The sequence below is a fragment of the Lichenostomus cassidix genome, chromosome 1Aa, assembly GCF_008360975.1.
Source record: "Lichenostomus cassidix isolate B80296 chromosome 1Aa, HeHo_3.0, whole genome shotgun sequence".
NCBI lineage: Eukaryota > Metazoa > Chordata > Aves > Passeriformes > Meliphagidae > Lichenostomus > Lichenostomus cassidix.
Genome location: NC_139480.1, coordinates 45292129 through 45313896, shown reverse-complemented (window position 1 = coordinate 45313896; position 21768 = coordinate 45292129). Strand labels below are relative to the sequence as shown.

The following is a 21768-nucleotide window of genomic DNA, read 5'->3' as shown; positions in this document are numbered from 1 at the left end:
TTTTTTAGCTTTATAAAACACTCTTATACACACTTCTTGAAAAACCAGTGGCACCTTTTTGCACAGTCACTGCTAGAGCAATACTCTCTCACAAATTAGTTCTCCAGGTACCTGTTTCCATTAGAATGTTCACAACAAGTGTGTTGACCAAGTTGGTAGTGACTGGCTAAAAAGATAAATATTAAAAAGTGGTAAATAGGGAAGCATCAGCTGTACATTGTATGGAGCTACTCTTTCTCAATTGTTTTCTTTCCTTCACCTTTGGCACTGTACTGTTCATTTATAGCCCAAACCCAGCTGAATAACTCAAACACGGTCTGAATCTAGCTGCATCTTTCACAAGCACCTATTCATGCTTAGTTTGAACAGGACCACTTGTGGCAGTGACAGGGAGTAGAACAGCTAAATTGGAACAGACCTAGGCCAACCATCTAGTCCAATGACCCTTACAGTGTGATCCAGAACTTGGGGAACATAGATACTTCAGGTTTCATTCTACAGAGCAATGTACAAAACAGTCAAATAATGTTAGAGGCAGACATTATAAGATTAGGAAATAATAGAATTAAATTGGTCAGATTGCTTGTAGCTCCTGAACTCAGATCCCTTACATGCACTGAAGGTGAGATGAGCTGTAAATTCCTGAACATTAGTTCTGCATCCTTGGGAGAGATAGATGGGGAACACATTCAGGTAACACAGGAAAGTTGGATGATTTTCTCTTGCTTCAGGCAAATGATTTCTGTCTCTAGGAACATGATTTATATGTCCTTTTTTTTTTCTACATCCCTGTATGATATTAGACAAATGAGCTAAGTCCACCCTTTCACAAAGGGCTACTTTACTTTCTCATTAGAGTCTCTCACCAAAGCTCATTAGTCAAATTCATAGTGCTGCTAAGCACTCCCAAGCTATAAAGCAAAGTCACCTGAAATGTCAAAGTTTTTCAGTTCAGTATCACACTAGCTAGTTTGAAGTGCAAGTCATCTCAAGTTAATTGACTCAACTGAATGGATTCTTTAATCTCAGTGATTTTCAGCCCTGACTTTCCTTAATTTTAAGGAGATAAGCCTCAAGAAACACTCAAGTGCTGGTGATGAGATCCTGAAAATACTCATATGACAATGATTCAATCTCTTCAGCACAGGCTAGAAAATAAGGCAAGGTCCACACACTGATGGAGGGTGACTTAAGCACCCTAGCCTTGGGGGAACTCATGGGATTTTGAGCAGGAAATCACAAAGAAATTTCCCAATATTTTTCTTTAAACAATTAAACCTATCCATAATCTAGCAGACATTCCTATGGCCATTGTCATGTAGATCACCAAAAATGCTTCTTCTTCATGCATAACTTTCTAAATAAATTGACCTAGCAAAATATCCTACTACAGCTAAGGGTAAAATCCAGATTATATACCTGTGTAGTCACAAAAATCTCCCAAATCTCATGTATTATACAGGAGATTAATCCCAGGGCTATGGACCCAGACATGTATATTTAGTTTGATTTTTAAATAAACCCATTCTGCTGCTCTTTTCTTTGGATGCAGCAATAAATAATGTCATGGTACCTCAAGGGTCAATGTTGCAATGTGCACACAATAAAAGTAATTTGTGATAGGTTTTTTCACAGGTGTCTATAGAGTAGTGTACTCAGCAAAAAGGAAAAAAAAGCTGTGAAGCAGCATATTGTTCATCAAGATGACACACCATGGTAATTATTTCTGTTCTTCTGGGAATATAGGTTCCAGTACAGAGCACTTTTTGTTACAGCAGCAGTGCTTCAGAAAAGTAAATAATAATAATGCTTATATAAGAGATCAGCAAGTTAGAAGATTCTGAACCTGAATTTCAACAATTACTTTTATTTTAAAATGCAAGAGGTAAAGCATATGCTTTCACTGTAAAGATGCATGTAATTGTCTTTAATATGGTTCTTATGAGGTGCCATGTCTGAGTATTTTGACAAACACTCATATTCTACTTTTCCTGAGTGAATATCCAAACAGGGTGCTTGTTTGAGGAAGAATGCAAGTTTGCCTTTGTCTAGCAGGACCTCACCTTTGTGCACTACCTTCTCACTCAGCACTAAAGTCCAGTTTTACATCAGAGATCTACACTGCAATCCTCCCTTCTAACTCTTAGCTCAGCTAATCTGTCAAGACTTTCTGCCTAGCTACAGTCCTTGGGGAAATGGCCAGCTGCTCCCATCCTGTAAGGTTTTTCTTCCATCTGGAGCGCAATACTTCACACAAAATGACATGATAGCATTGATTTAGACATCGGTACCCCTCCCCAAGTAGAAAGGCAGCCACTGCTGGAATTCCCACCAGGTGACACACCTGAAAGTTCATCTCTGAGTTAATGGGGATTACTGGATAGCTGATCTGTACAGTGGGCAGTTCTTGCCCCTCAAAAATGTCAATGTTTTACTTTTTATTAAGATGTCTAAAATGTGTAAGTATTAAGCTTATTTACATTTCACACAATTTATTTTTCAAAACTTTTGGTAAGGAAGTGATCTTCAGTCTTGGCTCTTAACAAAAGAAAATAATGAAAAGGAGTTTTTTGAGAATGTATTTGCGTGAAATGAAAGGGCCTTACAGCATTTAACATCTCTTGCATTATTTATTTCATGCCAAGTCTGGCTTTTGCTAGCTAAAAGATTTAATTTGAATAAAAGAGAAAAGTTTTGCCTGTGCATTTCTGGAGAAGTTAAGAGGGTTACATTGCCAGAGTCTATAAAATTCAGAGACACCAGATGGCCCCAGAGCACTCATCTAACAGACTTCAGTTTCCCTGTAGGGAAAAGAAGGAGCTGCATAGTTTGATGTTCAAAGCTATGGCTGCTTGAAGTTTGAGAAGGAAAACTGCCCTGAAACTTATCAGACATATATTTGCATATATATATATATATATATGATTAGGATATATAAAATAGGGTTAGGATACTTACCTGAGAAAATCTTGGACTAAAAAAGCTGCAACTAACACCTCTGCAGAGCTTGGTCCTGTATGAATAAGGACAGTAGATGTCACAAGAACGTGCTTACTAGACACAGCTGCAGTGGAAGGGGAAGTCTACTTAAGGGATTAGGAACAGCATCAGACTGGCAGAAACTGAAGGCACTTTGGAACAGGCAGAGAAAGGTAGGCATTAAAGGATTTTTAAAAAAATCTAATAGGGAAGGGGGAAAAAAAGTTAATTAGGTGGCTCCAGTGAGAACATCCGATTCTCCTCGCAACGAAATTAAATTTCTATCATCAATGGCAGCAGACACAGAGATAAGTCTTAAGTTTGTTGACAAGATATAAGCATGGAAAATATTTGCACACAAGTGCTTTATATTTCAAGTAGAGCTGCAAATACAACTTTCAGAAGTATATCTGAAACTAGTTAGGCTCACTGTCAGCTAGGAAAGAGTAGGAAGCCCCTTCCAGGATCAAAGTAAAAATAACTTGAATTCCAAACAAAGCAATGGATTAGTTGCAGCTATTTATACCTGAGACGGAAGCTACTATTTATGTGCTGGTAAAGAGAAAATGTAAGCCTTCTGAAATTCTCTTTCCCTCCCCACAAAAAGATGTCAGGAGAAAAAACATGTGCACGTTAAAAGGTGCAGTGTACATTTATTTAAAATAAGCACTCATACAGAGGACATCGATATCACATGGAGAATTCTGTCAGATTCTTGCTCCAAATTATCTATTCCTCACAAAAAGTAATATAAACTGAAGATTAGACTTGCTATTTGGCAACAAACACTGCAAAAATAGTATGCATTTCCATTAGGAGGTACTTTGTTACACCTTGTTCTTGCTCACCTCATGTTACATGACACTTACTAGAATGTGGCTATGCAGTTGGTGACTACAATTTTACCAGAAGTTGGATCATGCTCAAATACAGTATTTTTATAATAAAACCAAACCAAGTCTGCCCATGTGTAACAGGTAAGATCTTTCAATTAGCTGATTAAGGTTTCAACTGTAACAGCTTATGCATTTTTTTCCCATTCTGAATATAAAATTCAGTCTATTACATGACAGATAACAATGATGAAGCCATTTGCTTCATTTTCTCTGTAGTTCAAAAAGGTAGATGTTGAAATTGCCTTACACTGAGATGCAAGAGCCTCAGTGTTTAAATTGCTCTGAAAACCTTGTAAATGGTTTAAAAGGTGCTGTGGGTTGATCCCACCCAGCAGCCAAGTGCCTACACAGCTGCTCACTCCCCTTATCTCTCCTCCATCCCCAGCAAGATAAGGAGAGAGGAGCAGCAGAAGCAAAACTCGCTGGCTGAGATAAAGAGTTTAATGAATGAAGGAAAGATACGAAAAGCAAACCACCAAGTGATGCAAAGGCAATCCCTCACTACCTCCCACAGACAGACTGGTGCCCAGCCAGCTGGCCAACAGCCACCTTAGAAGCCACACAACCTGCACCCCCTTCTTTCTCCACCTCTTCCTTCTTCATACTGTTGAGGCAATGCTTTAGGATACAGAATAGCCCTTTGGCCAGTTCAGGTTGGCCATTCCCAGCCATGTCACACCCAGTCTCTTGCCTACTCACTGTGGGGGCAGGGCAGAGAAAAAAGACTTGACCCTGGCAAAGGCTCTTCAGCAACAGCCAAAACATTGCTGTTATCAACACTGGTTTAGATTTTAACAAATCTAACACACAGCACCATATGGGATGCTATGAAGAAAGTTAACTCCATCTCTTCCAGACCCAGTACAGAAAGAAACCCCAAGGAGTCAGCTATTAATCTGAGTGACATATCACATGTAACTCACAATTTGGAAGCCCAAAAATCAAAATCAAGTCATCTACTTGTAAAATGCTTTCAGCATATGAGACCATGTGCCAGATTTATCAAACCTGACAGCAATCCACTATAGTCAGTACTCTGCCTAGCACTGTAGCAGTGGCTTTAACCAGTGTACTTGTAAAACAGACAAGCCCAAAGCCTTCCCCAAACATACTTTGTATGGGATCTTGTGGGACTTGTGTCCATGCTATCAAAACTGACCTGTTTTCCTCCTACAGTTTGGATATTGGCATTTACTGCTTACTCCCAGCAGGTTGTGAGCAGTATTGTACAGTAGATATGCATAAATAGAATCATAAATAAAATAAAATAAGCTAACAAGGTGCTCAGAAAGGCAGCTCTGTGACTTTGTCACAGTGCATGAAAACTTAGTTTACAATGCTTCCTTGCTCTGGTTCCAGGAAAAAAATCCCACAAATATAAAACCCTGTAAGAACAGAAACTAGTTTCCATGGAACTCTTCTTTTAACAATACTTCCCCGTCGGACCATCCAGGAGCGTCTATGGCAGTCACACCCACTCCTGCCCATAAATAGATTGGGAATGAAGAGCAGAAGTGACAGTAGGTGGAAATCACCAGTGTCTCTTCACAGACCTTCAGAGCTCCTCAGTGTCTGCAGAGACAACTGTTCATTAAACCCAAAATAACCCAAAGAGCACTAACCCCAAAGACAGCAGATTTCAATCCACCGTGAAGCTCACTTCTGTTAAGGACAAAGGTGTTGAGCACCTCAGATGTTTATAACTCACTGAAAGACTTCAGGAGCTGAGAGTGTAAACAAGTGCATAGCTTTCTGGCACTTTAGGATGTTTAAAAGCAAATGCAGCTCTACACTGCTCTTCGAGAAATGATCTCTCATCTCCAGAGAGTGATAGAGGAGAGCCAGTAGAGAGGACTCCATAAATAAAACAAGGCCACTGCAGACTAAAACTGCCCACAAAAATTAACCTGTAGCACTGAGGAAAGTATTTAGCAATTCAGTCTTACATGCAAAGGCCACTCCTGCAGAGCAGTAAAGCTTTGCCAAAGCAGGTCAGTGCTCACAACTCAGTGTTGCTGCAGCAGGAGCTGCTTTGGGGCTCCAATTCCAGAGCAGGGGAAAGAGTCTTCCCTGGAATGCAGAAGCATCTGTCCATGCAGGAAAAGCTTCCTATGAAAGCCTGGGTTCACTTAGAGCTGGATTTGAACGTGGACCAAGCAAGGCTATCTGTCCTGGGTTTTAAAGGTAGTACTGCTCACTGAAGAGCTCTGTTCTGAATTTGAGAGGCTAAGGCACAATGAAAGTGAGCAATCAAGGCCATGATTATCTGTGTCCAATTTAAAACAAACCAAGCTCTACTTCCAAGCAAGCTGAGTCCACTTTAAGGCCTGTGGGGGGGGCACAATTAACACTGATAATAGCATCTGTCAAATCTAAACAGGACTAGAGATTTCACTCTCTTTCTAAAACATGTGACCCAAATTTGGGGTCTGGAATACCAGTGAACTAAAACCCACGGTTTTGTTTGAGGTATTAGAAATTTTACAGCTTGTGCACAGCTCTGTTGCTTGCCACACACCTCAATGGAGATGTGCCAGAACCACCGGAGACACCCAGGCTCTGCCCTGGGTAGATGTTTCTTGGCCAGGCTTCACTCCCTTGAAAGTGAGGAGCAGCAAAAGCAGCAGCCTTAGCTCCCCTTGCCTCTCCCGCACTTTTCTGCAGCAGGTCAAGGATATTTGCTATTCCACAGTGCTACACAACAAGCAAGCTTACTTCTGAACATGTCCAAATAGAAGTTTCTAAACAACACAGTAAACACAGTTCTTACAGTTAGGCAGCAAAAGGCAGGTTATACCTAATATTTCATATTAAATGTAGTGTTATTTAACTCTTTTCCTTGTCCTCAGTGTAGCAGTTATAAGAGGCCCCTTTGAACAAAATAGACTTCCACAGAAAGTAACAAGTAAGTTTACTTTCTGGGCTTTTTACTTCCTGTCATAACAAAGTAGTGATCATCTTGCCTGCTCTTCAGAAGAGGAACTTTTGACACACCAGGTGTTCCTTTGTTATATGCCTGCTCCTTTGGGAGTGGCTTTTTGGCTGCCGGGGCCAAGCTTTTGTTTGTTTGCAAGTTTTTGGTTGAATGCTGACCCTTTGTGGAAGGCTGTGCTGGCTTTTTGGTCACTGCCGCTTTGGCTGAGGTTTGAGGAAGCCTTACAACAGATAAAGGTGTGCGTTCAGCAGGCTTGGATAAAGAGGATCCAACCTGAGGGGCATTACTGCCATTTGGTTGCTTTCTGCCAGCTGATGACACATTTTTGCCTGTAGGTAACAATGAAGATGGTGACTTTGATGCTTTGCTAACTGCAAGGGAAGGTGCAGAAGCAGAAAGTTTTAGGACTGAAGCAGTTTTCAAGTTCCTTGCTAGGTCAGAAGTTGTTTGTGGGGTGTCCTGAGGATGCTGAGAGCCAGCACCTGAGATCTGAACATCATTTTCTGGAGGTTTTGCAAGGAGTTGCTGAGAATGTGCAAGCTTGGCAACAGCACGCAGATTTGTCACTGGCGGCCGAGCAGCCCTGGGAGCGACGGAATTCACTTTGGTTTTAGTGGCAGATGCAGGTTTGCATTTAGCAGGGACACACTTCTGCTTTGAAGTTGTTGTTCCAGCTGTCCCAGGAAGGTGAGATGGTTGTTTTTTAGAGGGTGAGAGGGCAGGATGGAGTGCTGGTGCTGGGGAACTCCGAGGCAGGGGAAATTTCACCTTGGTAGCATCAGGGGACCGAATACGTTTGCGCAGTGTTTCAGAGGGAACAAGAGCTGTTCTTGTTCCTGCACGTGAAGAACTTTTGCCTCCAGGCTGTGAAGGGGCAGAAGCTGGTGAGTTGCGTGCAGGAGACTCCACTTTCTTTGAGGTACCAGCTAATGGTTTGAAAGGAGACTGCACACCTCCTGCTGAAGACCCTTGTAATTTGGACCTGACTGTTGATGACTTGGCTGTGGAAGATGGGGTCACTGGCACTCTTGGTGATGCCAGGGCAGGAGACTGAGGACGTTTAGATAAAGCCTTCTTGGCACTGGCCCCAGCCCCTAAAACAGGAGCAGGAGATTTTGATGGCTGCTTTTGAAACATATTGACAGCTGACATTGGATTCATAACCGGAGGCTCCTGATTTCTAGCTGACAAGTTGGGGACACTGTCACTGGTGACCCCTTTCTGAAATGCCAGGATTTTTTGTTCCAGAGTTGCAAACTGAAGCACTCGGCATGGATCATATTTGAGCAGAAAACCTTGAAGAGTGTCCCAGCCTCCACCAACACGAACCATCACATGCTTGCCATGGAGCATCTGAAAATGGGGAAAGAGGGGTTGGGAGCAGAAGAACAAGAGAAATTTCTATCTTGTTCTATGCAGCATTAGGTCTTCATCTCACATTACCACCTATTGAAGTTGACTAAAAATAGCACTTCCTGTCTTACAGAGAAAGATTTTAAAACAGAGAAACTATGTGATAAAAAAGTTTTATGTTTCCCAATTATTTTATTAGATAGCTTCTCCTGCAGAGACAGTAATTCTGTGTCAGGAAATAACAGAAGCATCTTCATAGAAGACATTTTAACCATTCTGTAAGAATCTTTGTTTAGCATACAGAGTTCTGGACACAGGTTTTATTCAAATTATGAATGTCCTTGTAACATAAACTCTTATGACTCCTGACAAGAGTTCTCAACTAGCCTGCAAATTATAAACCCCAAGAGACCAGGTTTTGAAAAAGCCATGTTCTCAGGATATTCTATGGCACTATCCTTACTTATGTTGCAAGTCATTAGTGAAATTTTAGAGACAGGACAGATAAGCATTAACTTAGTCTAGTGTGGTTGTACAATCAGTTTTGTAGATCAAAGATCTCAAAAATGAAGTAACTACACCTATTTGGAATAGGGGATTGAATGACAAGTTCTCTCAACCTATATAACTCTGTAATTCTAAAACAACTTTGTAAAAAGCTATTTCACTGAAAAGCATTTCTCTCCCCAGTATAAATATAGAGCTCTAAAAAATTACTTACTCGAATGAAAAGTATTTTATCTCCCAGCCTATATCGTCCTTCTGATAAGTATTCAATTGAAAATCGATGGGAACAACTGCAGGGAGGATCTTCTGCTATATGTTTTACCTAGTTATTAAAATTGAAAGCATTTGTTAGTATTTTGACAGAAGCATGTGTTTAACCATCTATTGAGTTAATCTTTTATTGAGAATGAAGATCCAAGAAGGAAACCACTGAAAAGAGGAAAAAGGGAGTCTCCAAATAAGCACTGGGTTAGAGAAGGTCTGCCTCTTAGAGCCACTTAGAAATGTAACAAATTGGAAGGATTATTGCCAAGAAGGAAAAATTGTGGGTTTTCAGAGAGAGCAAGGACCTGGTGGCTGACATTCCCAAAGAATCAGAATTTTTACATTACAACACAGAGGACCTTTAAAACAAATGAATTTTTAAACAGAACAGGAAAATTGTTCATCATTTCCTTTGGACCAATTCACAAGCTGTACTAATCATTTCCTTTTCTGCATACATATTCATTTCCAATTGGTACAGGTACAGAGGTTTAATTTAAAATCTTTTTTCAAAAGACTTTCATCAAAGCCTACTTTAACATTTGATGAAGTTTTATGAAATTGAAACATTCATTGCAGTCATAGAATATTGACATATCAGGAAAATTGAATGAGAGCATTTCTTATACTCAAAGAAGCAATGAAAAGGAAGAGGGGAAAGGAAATCAACATAGGTTATATGCACTCCAAAACATATAGAACAGCATTTTATTTACATTTTCAGAATGAAATGAATTGATAAAAAGAGGTGCATACCCTTCTGTTTGCTGTTTGAGGAGGGTCACACGTATTAGATGAAAACCAGCCTGTGCTTACTGAGACAGATCTTACAGGTACAAAACCTAAGAGTTTTATTTAGAGCCCTAAGCTTTAACTTAAAACTCTGTAAGTTATCACACTAAAGCAAGTAGCACTTACTGCCTCGTGTAGTTCCCCATGGTGACAACATGACTTTGGTGTGCTAATAGGTGATGGTGGCCCAGAGGTCATCAGCAGGGTTTCTTCTAGCTCAATTTCCTTCTCTAGTTTTACAAGTACAGGAGGTTCAACTCCATACCTGAAATACCGAAGTAGAGAGTTTAATTACTAGTTTACTAAAGAAAACGAAAATAAACTGATAAAAGCAAACTTGCAAAATTGTAAGTGGCTTGACAGAAAGGGACATCTGAATCAGTCAGAGGGGTAATTGCCTTGATAATCCAAAAAGAAGGAGCATCTCTGAGTTTGTAGCAGAAGCCCTTCCAAAGGTGGCTTTGGCATAACCAGAGGATGCAGTAAAAATACTGCCAAAATTACACAATTGAGATCACATCCAATTTAGACAGACTATCTTAAAGCTTCCAGCTCTGCAATAGAAATAAATGAAAAGTCTGAATTTAGAGAATAAAGAGCTACCTTCCAAAAAGCTGAAAAATTTAAACTCTTAAAATTGTATTTAATGCTCAGTGAGTTCTTCCAAGAGTTACACATATCTATAAGCTGGATGTATAATTCAAACATTGCTATAGAAAGCAGCAGAGAACTCCATGGGAAGAATCTGATAAATATTTGAAACAATATTGATATTGTATGATAGTGTTAGAAAAGCTACTCATTACTTTTTGCACAGAATTAATGTCCACTGCATTGCACTTAACAACTGCAGATAATGTATTAACTTGGTCTTAGCTTTTACTGAGTAGGATGTGTCCTTCAATTCTTGTTAGGAGCACATGTGGATCACTTACCTGGACACAATGCGCCCAATTTCCAGCAGACAAAGATACACTTGTCTTGGCTCCTTGTGCAACACTTAAATAGAAGAGAATAAAGAGGAGTTACAGTTCATATTTATTGCAGGAGGCCTATGCAATTAGGTACTTCGAAGAGAGGAGAAGATAAGGTATCCACGACTATAAATTTCCCATCATCCTACCCAGAGGCAAGGTCCATTATCATTGATAAAGCACTACTTGCTTTACAACTCTAATTTTCTATTCCGCAAAGGCTTTAAACCCATCCTGGCACTCCTGAAACCAAACTATTCTCTTCCTCCTAAGAGAAAGATGTTTTATGATCTCCCTTCTTGATGAGAACAGTAAAGAAAGATGTGAACAACTTCCCCTTCCCTATCCCCAAATGCAATATCACAGTCTTAAAGATGAAAACCATTTAACAACTACAAATAGGAAAAAATACCCATCTGTTCATGCTCATGCCTACAGACACAGCTAGGCTGTGAAAGAAGAATCTGGGTGACTGTTACCAGTTTAGTAAGCAACAGATATTTTTTCTTATCACTTCAAAAGTTACAGCTCTGTATTTACAGATGAAATCCAGCATATTTCTGATGTTCAATTTGATATTTAAAAATGCCTTTGCTTTGAATGTGTTTCCTAAAGTATAAGCCAAGTATGAAGTCAGATTTTCTTGTTTGCATCATCTACTCCAGTTTGTAAATCTGCTTTTTAAAAGATCTGATTAAAAAGGGTAAACCAAGAATACAAAGTTTACAAAGCCACAATCTAAAAGGTACTAGAAGTCAATTAATTTCTGTGTGTGTGTGTGCGCGTATTTGCCAGCTGAAAGACAAGTGTTTTAATTTGCCTGAACCCAAAGGAGAAAAATCCAAATATACCCCTAGCAGAGATCAAGACATTTGTTTTGACTTGATGTTAAAGGGCATCCCTCAATGCCTGCTCTTCCTTTCTGCTGTCTCACGAGGGTCTCGATTTATTTCCTTCCCAGTCATCTACACTTTTCAGGAGGTGTTGCTATACGTACCTGATGGGAAAAAGACAATTGTCAACTTATCCTTCCCCTATTTCATTCATAAAGAATGGCTTGAAAGTCTGATAGAAAACATCAGCGGAAAGAATGTTTCATCTAGGAGGGTGAAAGTCTGCTCATTTCAACTGCCAAAAAAGGCTCACAGAAGATATTTATGCCAAAAGGCAAGCTTGTGTCAAGAGTAACAATCAGACTTCAAAACACTTGTCTGCTCTGAGTGAAAGCCACAGCACTAGGAAATCCTGTCTGCTTATCTCAGGGAAGCTGAACAGGTTCTAGTTACCTGTCCACTTACAGGAACTAATATGTTTAAGCAATACAATTCATACAAGGAACTGGGAAAAAAAATTAAAATATACTTGTAGCTCAGTTCTACTCATCTGTATTTCCTGGCACTGAAAAAAGATACGCTCACTAGTTAATCAAAATGAGACAGATGCAAATGATGATGTTTTCTCAACTATTTTAAAAGATGACTCATCCAGTAGAGATGCTCGGGCAGTCTAACCAGCATGTAAATAGCATTTAATGGCACAAAGACTTCAAAATCAAGTAAATATTGTGACAAATTGATTTGATTACTGAAAACAAAGGTACTTCTCAATTTTTTGCTGTTCTGCTGACAGGCAGATATGTTGTTTATTAAAAAAAAAAAAAAAGCCTAACAACAAAAAACAGTATTTGGCTTGCCACAGAAAGTTTTGCATTAATTAATTTTTGTTGGCATAATAGCTGGTAGAAGAGCATTTCCTTATTTATCATGGGATGGAAGTACAATCCTCTTAACTAGCAGTCAAAATAATTTTATTCCATCTGTATCAGTCTAGAAGCTGTTTGCCATACAGCACCAATTGTGCACTGGGGTAGCCATACTCACAGTTGGCAATATTTATTTTTACAACTATCTTATTAAATGGGAAAATAAAAGTGGTTTAGTGTCATGTTAAGTGTGTCCTGAAGCAAATGTTAATTACCAGCAGGCTGTTGCCATTTCAGACACAATGCCCTGATGTCGTTGCCATATTTAACCACCACAAATGCATTATTCTGAGGGCTTTCTGCAACAAGAACAAGCTCTACTACCAAATAAAGGATCTCATTGTGAGTTGACTCCATGGCCCTGTGGTCTTCCCACACATGCAAAGCAAAACCACATTTTGCTCCTCTGTTTCTCAGTGGTTCTTTTACTGAAGAAAAACATGAAATTTTGTTGCACAGCTCTCAGTCACCACTTCATCCCACACAGCAACTTTCAGAGTTTCAAAAGCCTCGTGCAAGCTAGAGCAGTCACTGAACTGATTTTCCAAGGCTTTTACTTGGACACTGCCTTAAAATAAATACAAGCATTAATAGCTTACACAAGACATGCAGAGTCAAGAGAAAAAGTTCAAAAGTCTATACACAAGGCACCTCCCTGACCAGGTAATTATCCACACACAGATCAAAGACAATCTTACAAAAAGAGTTACCTAAACCTTCAGATTCAAAGAGGTAAGTCTCATCAACTCCAATGGCTCTACACCAGTTAAGAAAGTTGGCTGTATTGTCTCTGGCAAAAAAAGATCCTGATGGAGCATCCTTCTTACATGGAACTTTTCTCATAGGAAAATTCTGGCAAGGGAAGAAAACAAAAAGTACATTATGCACATCAACATTGCCAACAAATTTCAAAGCATATTTGCAAAGGAAAATTCACCCTAAATTCAGAGTACAAGAAACAGTTGTAACTATTTGTGTCCAACCCACCACATATTCTATGAAAAAAGCTACACTAATATAGAAGGCATTCTACCTTATCATTGTGAACAGTCACTGAGTAAACAATCCTTAGTTCTGCAGCCTTGGCACTCCAAAGTAACAGAGACTTGCTTGAGATCCACTAAACATTGGTTCTCAATGAAAACACTGAAGCTCATCTCCAGGTTTGGGTATTTCTATGGCTGACCTGCACACTTGAGTTCAGCCACCACTTTCTGGCACAAAATACACTGCCAAGTGCCAATGGATAGCTTGTTAACAACCCACACTGATATCAGGGGAACAGACTCCAGACTTGGACTAGATCTTCCTCTGGCAAGACTTCTGCTGAAATCAAGCTAAAAACCTTGTGAGGACTTTAGGATGAGATTAATAAAGCAAGTAATTTGTTGCATGAGTTTATCCATCTATAAAGCCACTTTGTTGTTAATCAGTCTCTGGATACACAGCATACAAAACACTTCTTTGGGAGGCCTCACTCACCCGCTTTCCCTATAATTACTACCTAAAATTTAGGACTTCATATATGTATTTTGAAAATCATATGACTCACCCTTAAGTTATTTGTGCTACAACTTTTTTTAACTGTGTTTTGAAGAACACCAACCAATTGGCAAAGCAGTACCCCATTATCAAGTTCTTCTAGCAGCTGTTCTGCTTTGACTTCCATTCCTTTAAGAAAAAGGTCAGTATTAGAGTTATTCCACAGAAGGTAAAGAGGTTTCATATGAACTTAGAGGCAACTCAAACAACATTCCAGTGTTAAAGACTGAAAATTAGTAGAAATATATAAGTGAAATAAAATCAAATAGTCATTTAATTAGATTTTAATTAGACTAACAAGATTCAGAACTATAAATTAGAATTATTAATTATGCAGTCCTTAAGAGATGGCAGCAAATTAAACTGAAATCAAAGCATGCATTTTAATGCAATTCTCCCAGCCACTCAAACTCAAATACAACAGATCTTAATAGTTCTGTAGACACTAAGTGTCAGCATTGACTAGAATATTGGCAAGCACTTCTATATTCATTAGACAATTTTTTAAGCTCACCCAGCAAGCCAGAGAGCCAAATTGAGAGATCTTCTTGCATGGGCACCAAAGTTGCTTCATGGCGCACAGATATCCACTGGTCATACAGGCACACATCTGCCAGCCCCGGCCCATGCCTGGGGGTCAGAGGGCTTCGGGGACTCAAGGGAAGATCATCTCCAAACCACACCTGCAGAGCATTTCAGTGAGCTGAAGACAGGAAGCTCTAGTATGTGCAGTCAGATGACAAAAACTTGTGGTTCTGAGTTACACTGAAAAGCTATTATTCAAAGAGTAAGTGTTCATTTTCCCTTTGGATAGATGCAGCAAACCAACACAATTGAATGGTGCTGCTCTTGTTAGTAACTCCTGAGACAAAATACTACTGCATTCATTCTCTAGAATCCTTTGCATTTAAAATTACATGCCTCCTTAAATATAGAAGAAAGAGAACATGCATTAAATGTTTGGAGGTTTTTTTAGCTTAGCGCAATTTAAGTCATGAAATCTGCAGTTTATCATATAATTTACTATAGACTACTGATTTCTTGATCAAATATTTCAGAGGCATTTTGTGCTTTAATCATTAAAAACTATGACATTAAAAGAGGAAACATTTCCATGCAAGAACATAACATATTTCTTGGACACAAATACTTAGCATTCCTCTTCAGGACTGCGTATTTTCAAAATGAGCGGTAACTTACATTGCAAGAAAAGAACCACTGAAATTTCACGTAGAAAAATTTCCAAAGATAGAGTCCTTCTGGTATTCTTGACTATTTTCCTTCCATTCACGGTGTACATAAAACACATTTGCACATTTATACTTAAGTAACTAGAATACAAGGTTTTTAAAAAAAACACTTCTTAATCATCATGGAAATTTTTCAATAATCTCAGCCTTTGACTTCAAAATCTTCTTAGGTAACAGCACTAAGAAGTGAAAGGGTCACCTATCTGATAGTAACAGTGGGTTATCCATCTTGTCACATTACTCCTTGTAAAAACGGAGAATTATTACTTTTTTTTAATTAGAGGTAACTGGGTAATCTAATATTTTGTCTGCTTCAGAGTGGAATTCTGCATTAAAAAAATTATTATATATGTATACAGGATTCAAACACTTCAAAAGGCATTTACCTGAACTGCATTCTGCATGGTCACCTGCATTTACATTAGTTTCTCCTCCTGGGAAAAATAAGAGATTTTTAATACAGTCTCTCCTGCTTTCACGAAATCCCAAGAAAAACCCCACCAGGGCTGTTTTGGAAAAATAAGTCTAATAAGAAGGAAAGGGGAAAGAGGGAACTTCATAGCTAAGGTTTTGATCCAGTATTCAGAGAACTTCAGTTCTCTGCCCTTAGATAAAAGTGCAGTTATTTCAACACAAAGTAGCAACTAACTTTGTATGCACGAACTCCAAAGTTGGCAAGATTTTTAGGAGCTGTATGGCATTTATTTTGCCGGAATACACATACTTCAAACCATTCTTGGATTTAACACTGTTGGCACTGATTTTTCCTTCTAACTTATCACAAGTGTACCTTGTAGATGTGTGCAGACAGATATATGCATCCTGAGTTTACATTAAATACTTAGAACATCAAGAAAACACTAAAGCAAAGAAATAATTTTGAAGAATAAGATTTTCCCTTACAGAATCATAGAATCGTGTAGGTTGGAAGGGACCTTAAAGATCAGTGAGTTCTTGCACAGACACATGAGAGAAATCATTGTTTTTATTAATCTCAGTTGGGATTGTGACTTTGCAGGCAGCATACTCCTCAGTTTTCAACAGAATGCTGAGAACTACTGCAGCAATGCAGTTATCAGGACAATTCCCTGGCAAAACAAATCTTAAGGAAAGTTTTAGAGAATCTGGTCAATGCTTTCTCTCCTAAAGCCAAAACTGTTTTCCAGCAATGCTTTCAACCATGGGAAAATCCAGCACACTGGGCAGAGGATTAGTAAGTCTTTCCCTGGAGGCTCCAGGTCGAGAGATGTGCAGCACTGCCAGGTTAGCTGCATGCACATGTACAGGAGGTATTTCTCCATAGTAATTTTCCACAGTGGTACTTTATAACATCAAAAATTTCCTATCTGTGTCTTGAAGCCTGTTCAAAACTACTTACTTGCTCTATTACTTAATAGCTACAACAAAATTTCACCTTACTGATTAAACTGAAAACCAGATTGCAGATATTATCAAACATTTTAAACTCGCCTGTTTTCTTCTAAAAATAAGCAACTTCCCTCTCCTGTCTCAGATATTTAAGCTTTGTGTGTAGATAGCATTCCTCTCTCCTGGCACAACCTGGCCTTCCTGTGACAAAAAGCTGACTAGCCCATCACAGAACACACAATTCTTGTAAAAAATCTCCCTCTTTCATCCTACATAGAAAGCAGAATGGTGTCATTTTCCCCTCCTTGTTCCTTCCCACTGCCTTAAACCTCACACACTACAGAGGACCACATATATCAGACATTTCAAACAACTTACCTCTATGACTGGCAAACAAGCAACCTGTTTGGTTTCAGGTGAAGCCACTTCCTTGTACCAGGACTGCTAACACTTTTCAGAACTTATCAGAGACACTCCAAGTGATATCTTTCCCCTTCCTTTTATTTCTAGGGAAGGAAAAAAAAAAAGGAAAAAAGACATCCTCTCCTTGATGTCATTTTTCCTTCTATGAATGAACAAGGGAAGGGAAGGGTAGATACCAAGCATTACTAATGAGCATGTTATGCTTCCCACAGCTTTGTCCAAGTGAATACATTTTCCTTTGGCATAAGAAAGCTATTGTCCTAAAAGAAGCTCAGTAAGAGGCTTCATTGATTAAAAAAAATTAAATAAAACAACAGCAGAACAGCCAGTAGAGAAGTTGGTCTCATTAAAATAAGGAGCTCCATATAGGCTAACAAGAGCTCTGGCATATTAACTGCCAAGGGAAAACAAAAGGCAGCCTAATTCACGGGGAGCACTCAAAACACGAACAAAGCAAAATATTCACACTGCAGCTATCACAGGAATGCTCAGCATCTGCAGTTTTGGGGCATGCCTAACAAAAACTACTCTTGCCGAAAAAAAAAAAGAAAGAAAAAAGAGATGAGGAAAATTGTGGCACTTGAACTTCAAGGGCCTGCTCTTCTAAAGCAAGATATTTTGTAAGTCCATATGTCAGAGTTCCCTAGAAAGTCAAGCAGCTCCACTTATCAGGGCATCTGAAAAACACTTAACAAAAAGCCCCTCTGATGATGCCAGGCAACAGTGCATGAATTTTGAGTCAGAAAAGTAATACAGTAACAATTATCCATTTTCAGATGCCAAACAGTTCAGCTCAGAGATTGCAGGGAATACAGATTATTGCAGCCTTATCACTTACTGCGAGAGGCACAGGATGAGAAGATCCAGATCTGCCACCTTCAAGTAGTCAGCCTGCAAATGTGCAGAAGGGGCTGTGGTGAGGTGAATACTGCAGTACCAGGCAGAGTCATAACCAAATCTCACTTCTAAAACCAGTTGGGTTCCCTGCATCAAAAAGCTGCACATAATGAATGAAAGTAAGTATTTGATACTGAATTTTGGCAGCTCCAGCTAGGACTGTCTCAGTTTCTACACATGCCTCTTTTATCATACCGCCTTCTTTCAACAGGCATTTGGTGCTCAGGCACTGAAGTTTGTGAAAGGAAAGACCTTAGAATAAAAGTATACTGTAACATGTCTCCCACATAGCCTCAGGCCATGCCATTCTCATTCCCAGGCAGTTGATACCTTCAAGGTCCCTCGGGACAAAAGACTGAATAAGCCCATCACAGCAGAAACTATTCTTTTAATAATCCTTCTGCTTCTTCTTACTCTTTCTGGCGATGTTTCCTCCCCATTTTCCCCTCCCTTCACTCCTTAGAACAGGGAAAACACCAGGAACTTGCAAGCATTTCCCAGCCAGGGGGCAACCAGTCCAGTTCCAAGCTCAGCAGGCACAGAGGTCCCCCACCACCAATCCCATTTCCAGAAAACACCACATGTCTGCTGGTACTTCTGCTGCCAATAGCTCTGTGGGATGGAAGGAGAGGAGATGTCACCTAGCCACACTTTACAGCCAGACCAATACAGAGACACTAATTTACTGGGAGACAGGTGGTCAACCTCAAATGATATATCATCAGGAGAGGCAAGAACTGCCTTCGGCTGGCTGAGTGACAAACCTCCAGTAAACGACTAGAGCTATGGATCAAAAGCAGGTAAGAGATGACAAAAACATACCTATCTATTGACATGTGGCATAGGGACAGGCATTCCTCAGGAAAAGGGGTGCAGACACACCCTGGACATCACCCACACAGCCTTGTGAGACCACAGTTTGCCTCTGCTCTCCCCAAAGATGCCCAGCACTCTGCACTGAGACAATTTGAGAAACGGCAGAGTCAGCAAATACTGAAGCACTTTACACAAATACTTCAGGGTGTTAACACATGCTCTTAGATGCTACATGAGATAGCCTGCTTAGTATCAGTTGTATCAGGATTTATAGATCACTCACTAGGGCCCAACCAGCAAGACATGCTACACTAATTACAACCCATTCTGCGGCACAAGATGAACTGAGTCCAAGTCCCATTTTACCTGACTGAACAGTTTACAAATAAACAAACAAACAAACTCCACAACCCTACAGATAGTTAAAAGATTGATGAAGCAGCCATTGACCTAGCTTAAGTAGAACCTAAAGAGATTTACAGGCTCATTAAAATGTCTTTGGCTAACAGGCTCATTAAAAAAAAACTTGGGTAGAAACAGTTTTACATTTTCACCCTATATTTAAGATATATAACATCTATTCCATCAACACCCAAAGGCAGTCACAACAGTCTAACCCCGAGCAGCCAGATTAGTCTTGACAGTACCCACTGAAACCCATGTTTATAAACACACTGAAATGAAAGAAGCTGTCATGTCAGTATCTGTTGAAACCTACTACAGGATAGTCAAGATTTTTTTAGGGACACATATACTAACATGCAGAAGAAAAGGGGTAGGCACAGGAGACATCCACTGAATGGAGCACTACTCCATCACTACAGCAATTACAGAGCCTTTTTATTGCATTACTGAGTCAGCAGGAGCTCTGCCTCCCTGGAGAGGCCTCAGAGGCACAAAAGAGAAAGAACCAGACTAGTCAGTCCGAGGTGATGGGCTTTAAGGTGGCAACCAACTCCTTACATTAAGGCACGCTGACTGCTCTCCTCAGAGACTGCCTTTCCTCACCTCTCCCTGAAGTGCGCACAAGCAGAGGCAGTGAGCACACTCTTCCCTTCCAAGTGGCAACAGAGGCCCTGGATACACCTGTCAGGGCAGAGAAACCCACTCGAAATCAGGGAGGAGCACTTGGTCTCAACAGCTGGCATCTCCGCAGGAGACGTGCAGACGGCAGCTTTCCCACAGGAGCATCCAGTTTGGGCAGAGGCTGCTCAACACCAGACACACCACCCCAGCTGCTCACTCACATTCACAGGCAAGCTCTTCTGTCCCTCCCGTTTCCATCCCACATTTCTTTCAGCAAAGCAAGATGCAGGGGAGCATTCATCGATGCCCATTCAGCAGGCTGCTGGCTATCCAGTCAGGAGGAGTTTACTATGACTTAAATGTAAAATCGTGTCTTACTCTGAAAGATCCACCCAGTACCATTTCAAATGCCTAGGCCAGTTAGGCGTTAGAGCTCCTGAAGGAACACACGCATTTTTCCCATGTCTTGGTCTGATACCATGCCAAAGGTGACACAGCATCCCAGGAACACGGCCAGCTTTTGAAAGGAGCCAGACGCTTTTCGGCTTATTAAGCAACATGAGTGAGCGTTTTAGCCAAGAGCACCGGAACAAACTTCCTACAGAAACAGCACTGCCTCCTCAAACGCCTGCGTACGGCACAGGAGAGACTGCTTTGAAGGCTGCTATGCAAAAACTCTCCCCTCGCCCTTCCCCAGGGTAAGTTTCGAGCCACTTCCCTTCCGACATCCGTGACAGAGACGCCGGACGGGAACTTCTGCCGCCGGCCGGGTGGCCGGGCCGGTCCCAGCGACCGGCTCAGCCCGGCAGCGGCTCTGCCCGGGGCTCCCCGGCACGGGGAGCGCTCAGCGCCTTCCCAGCGCTGCCCCTGCGGGCTCAGACCGACAGCGGGCTCTGCCCGGGGCTCCCCGGCACGGGGAGTGCTCAGCCCCTTCCCAGCGCTGCCCCTGCGGACTCGCCGAGCGCTGCGCGCCCGAGGCACCGAGGCGAGCGGGGCCGGGGTACCGCCACCCCCGGGGCGGGCTGCTCTCACACCCACCGCTCTGCCGCGCCGTCCTGTCCCCTGTAGAGCCGTGTTGTCCTGTCCTATGCTGTGCTGCCCTGTGCCGTGCCACGGCCCTGCCGGAGCCGCGCTGCCCTCACGGCTCATGAGGCGCCGCCGCGCCGGCCGCTCCTTTCGAAAGCGCCAATGGGCGCCGGGAGGCGGGGCTGGGCCGCTGCACCTGGCCTGGGGCCGGGAAGCGCCCCGGCCGGGACACCGGGCTGGGACACCGGGCCGGGATACCGGGCTGGGACATCACCCGGGATACCGGACTAGGACACCGCTCCGGGACACCGCTCCCAGACATCACCCGGGACACCGCTCCGGGACATCACCCAGGATACCGGGCAGGGACACCGCTCCGGGACACCGCTCCCGGACATCACCCGCGACACCGCTCCGGGACACCGGGCCGGGACATCGCTCCAGGCGAGGACACGGCTCCGGGCCATTGCTCCGGGCTATGGCATCGCTCCGGGCCGGAACTCCGGGCTGGGACACCGCTTCGGGCTAGAACACTACTCTGGGCCACCGCTCCGGGCTGGGACATGCCGCGCGCACCCGCGGGAGCTGAGAGCCGGAGGGCCCCTTGGCATGGCGTTCTGCCCCGGAGCCTTCTGCCGCCCAGGACTCATCCTGCCGCCGCTGTGCTGGGAGCGGAGCCCGCACCAGGAAATCTCCGCCGTGCATCTCCTCCGCCGTGATCCGCCCCGCCGCGCTCAGCATCCACACGCCCTTACCTCTTCCAGAGATGCTGCTGAGGGTGTTTTTCAGAGCCATCGAGCACCAGCAAAGTCAGAAAGCAGAATAACCTGTGACGCGCTTTCACAAAGTAGAGATACTCTGTACTCTTTACTTTGGAATAATAATGCAGATGATGTTACATGTTATATCATTAAAAGAGTTTTTGTGTGTGTGTGGTTTTTCTCCATTACATAATTTT

General features: G+C 41.7%; 1 protein-coding gene across 4 annotated transcripts; it reads right to left on the bottom strand.

Moving 5' to 3' along the window:
- Positions 1–3604: 3604 nt before the first annotated feature.
- GAS2L3 (growth arrest specific 2 like 3) lies at positions 3605–20944 on the bottom strand. Of its 4 annotated transcripts, none has more exons than XM_085047175.1 (11): positions 20823–20944; positions 17884–17936; positions 17001–17128; positions 15641–15688; positions 14519–14687; positions 14015–14133; positions 13173–13314; positions 10662–10725; positions 9853–9991; positions 8885–8992; positions 3605–8163 (listed from the first exon to the last, which is right to left on the bottom strand). In XM_085047175.1, exons 4-11 carry the CDS (start codon positions 15668–15670, stop codon positions 6787–6789), a joined length of 2148 nt encoding a protein of 715 aa, XP_084903301.1. In that variant the 5' UTR covers positions 15671–15688; positions 17001–17128; positions 17884–17936; positions 20823–20944; the 3' UTR covers positions 3605–6786. The 4 variants fall into 4 exon arrangements, with proteins under 4 accessions (XP_084903301.1, XP_084903310.1, XP_084903319.1 ...); XM_085047184.1 differs by having other exon boundaries at positions 17884–18042; positions 20823–20941; XM_085047193.1 differs by lacking the exon at positions 20823–20944 and adding an exon at positions 18765–20517.
- Between the last annotated feature and the right edge of the window lie 824 nt (positions 20945–21768).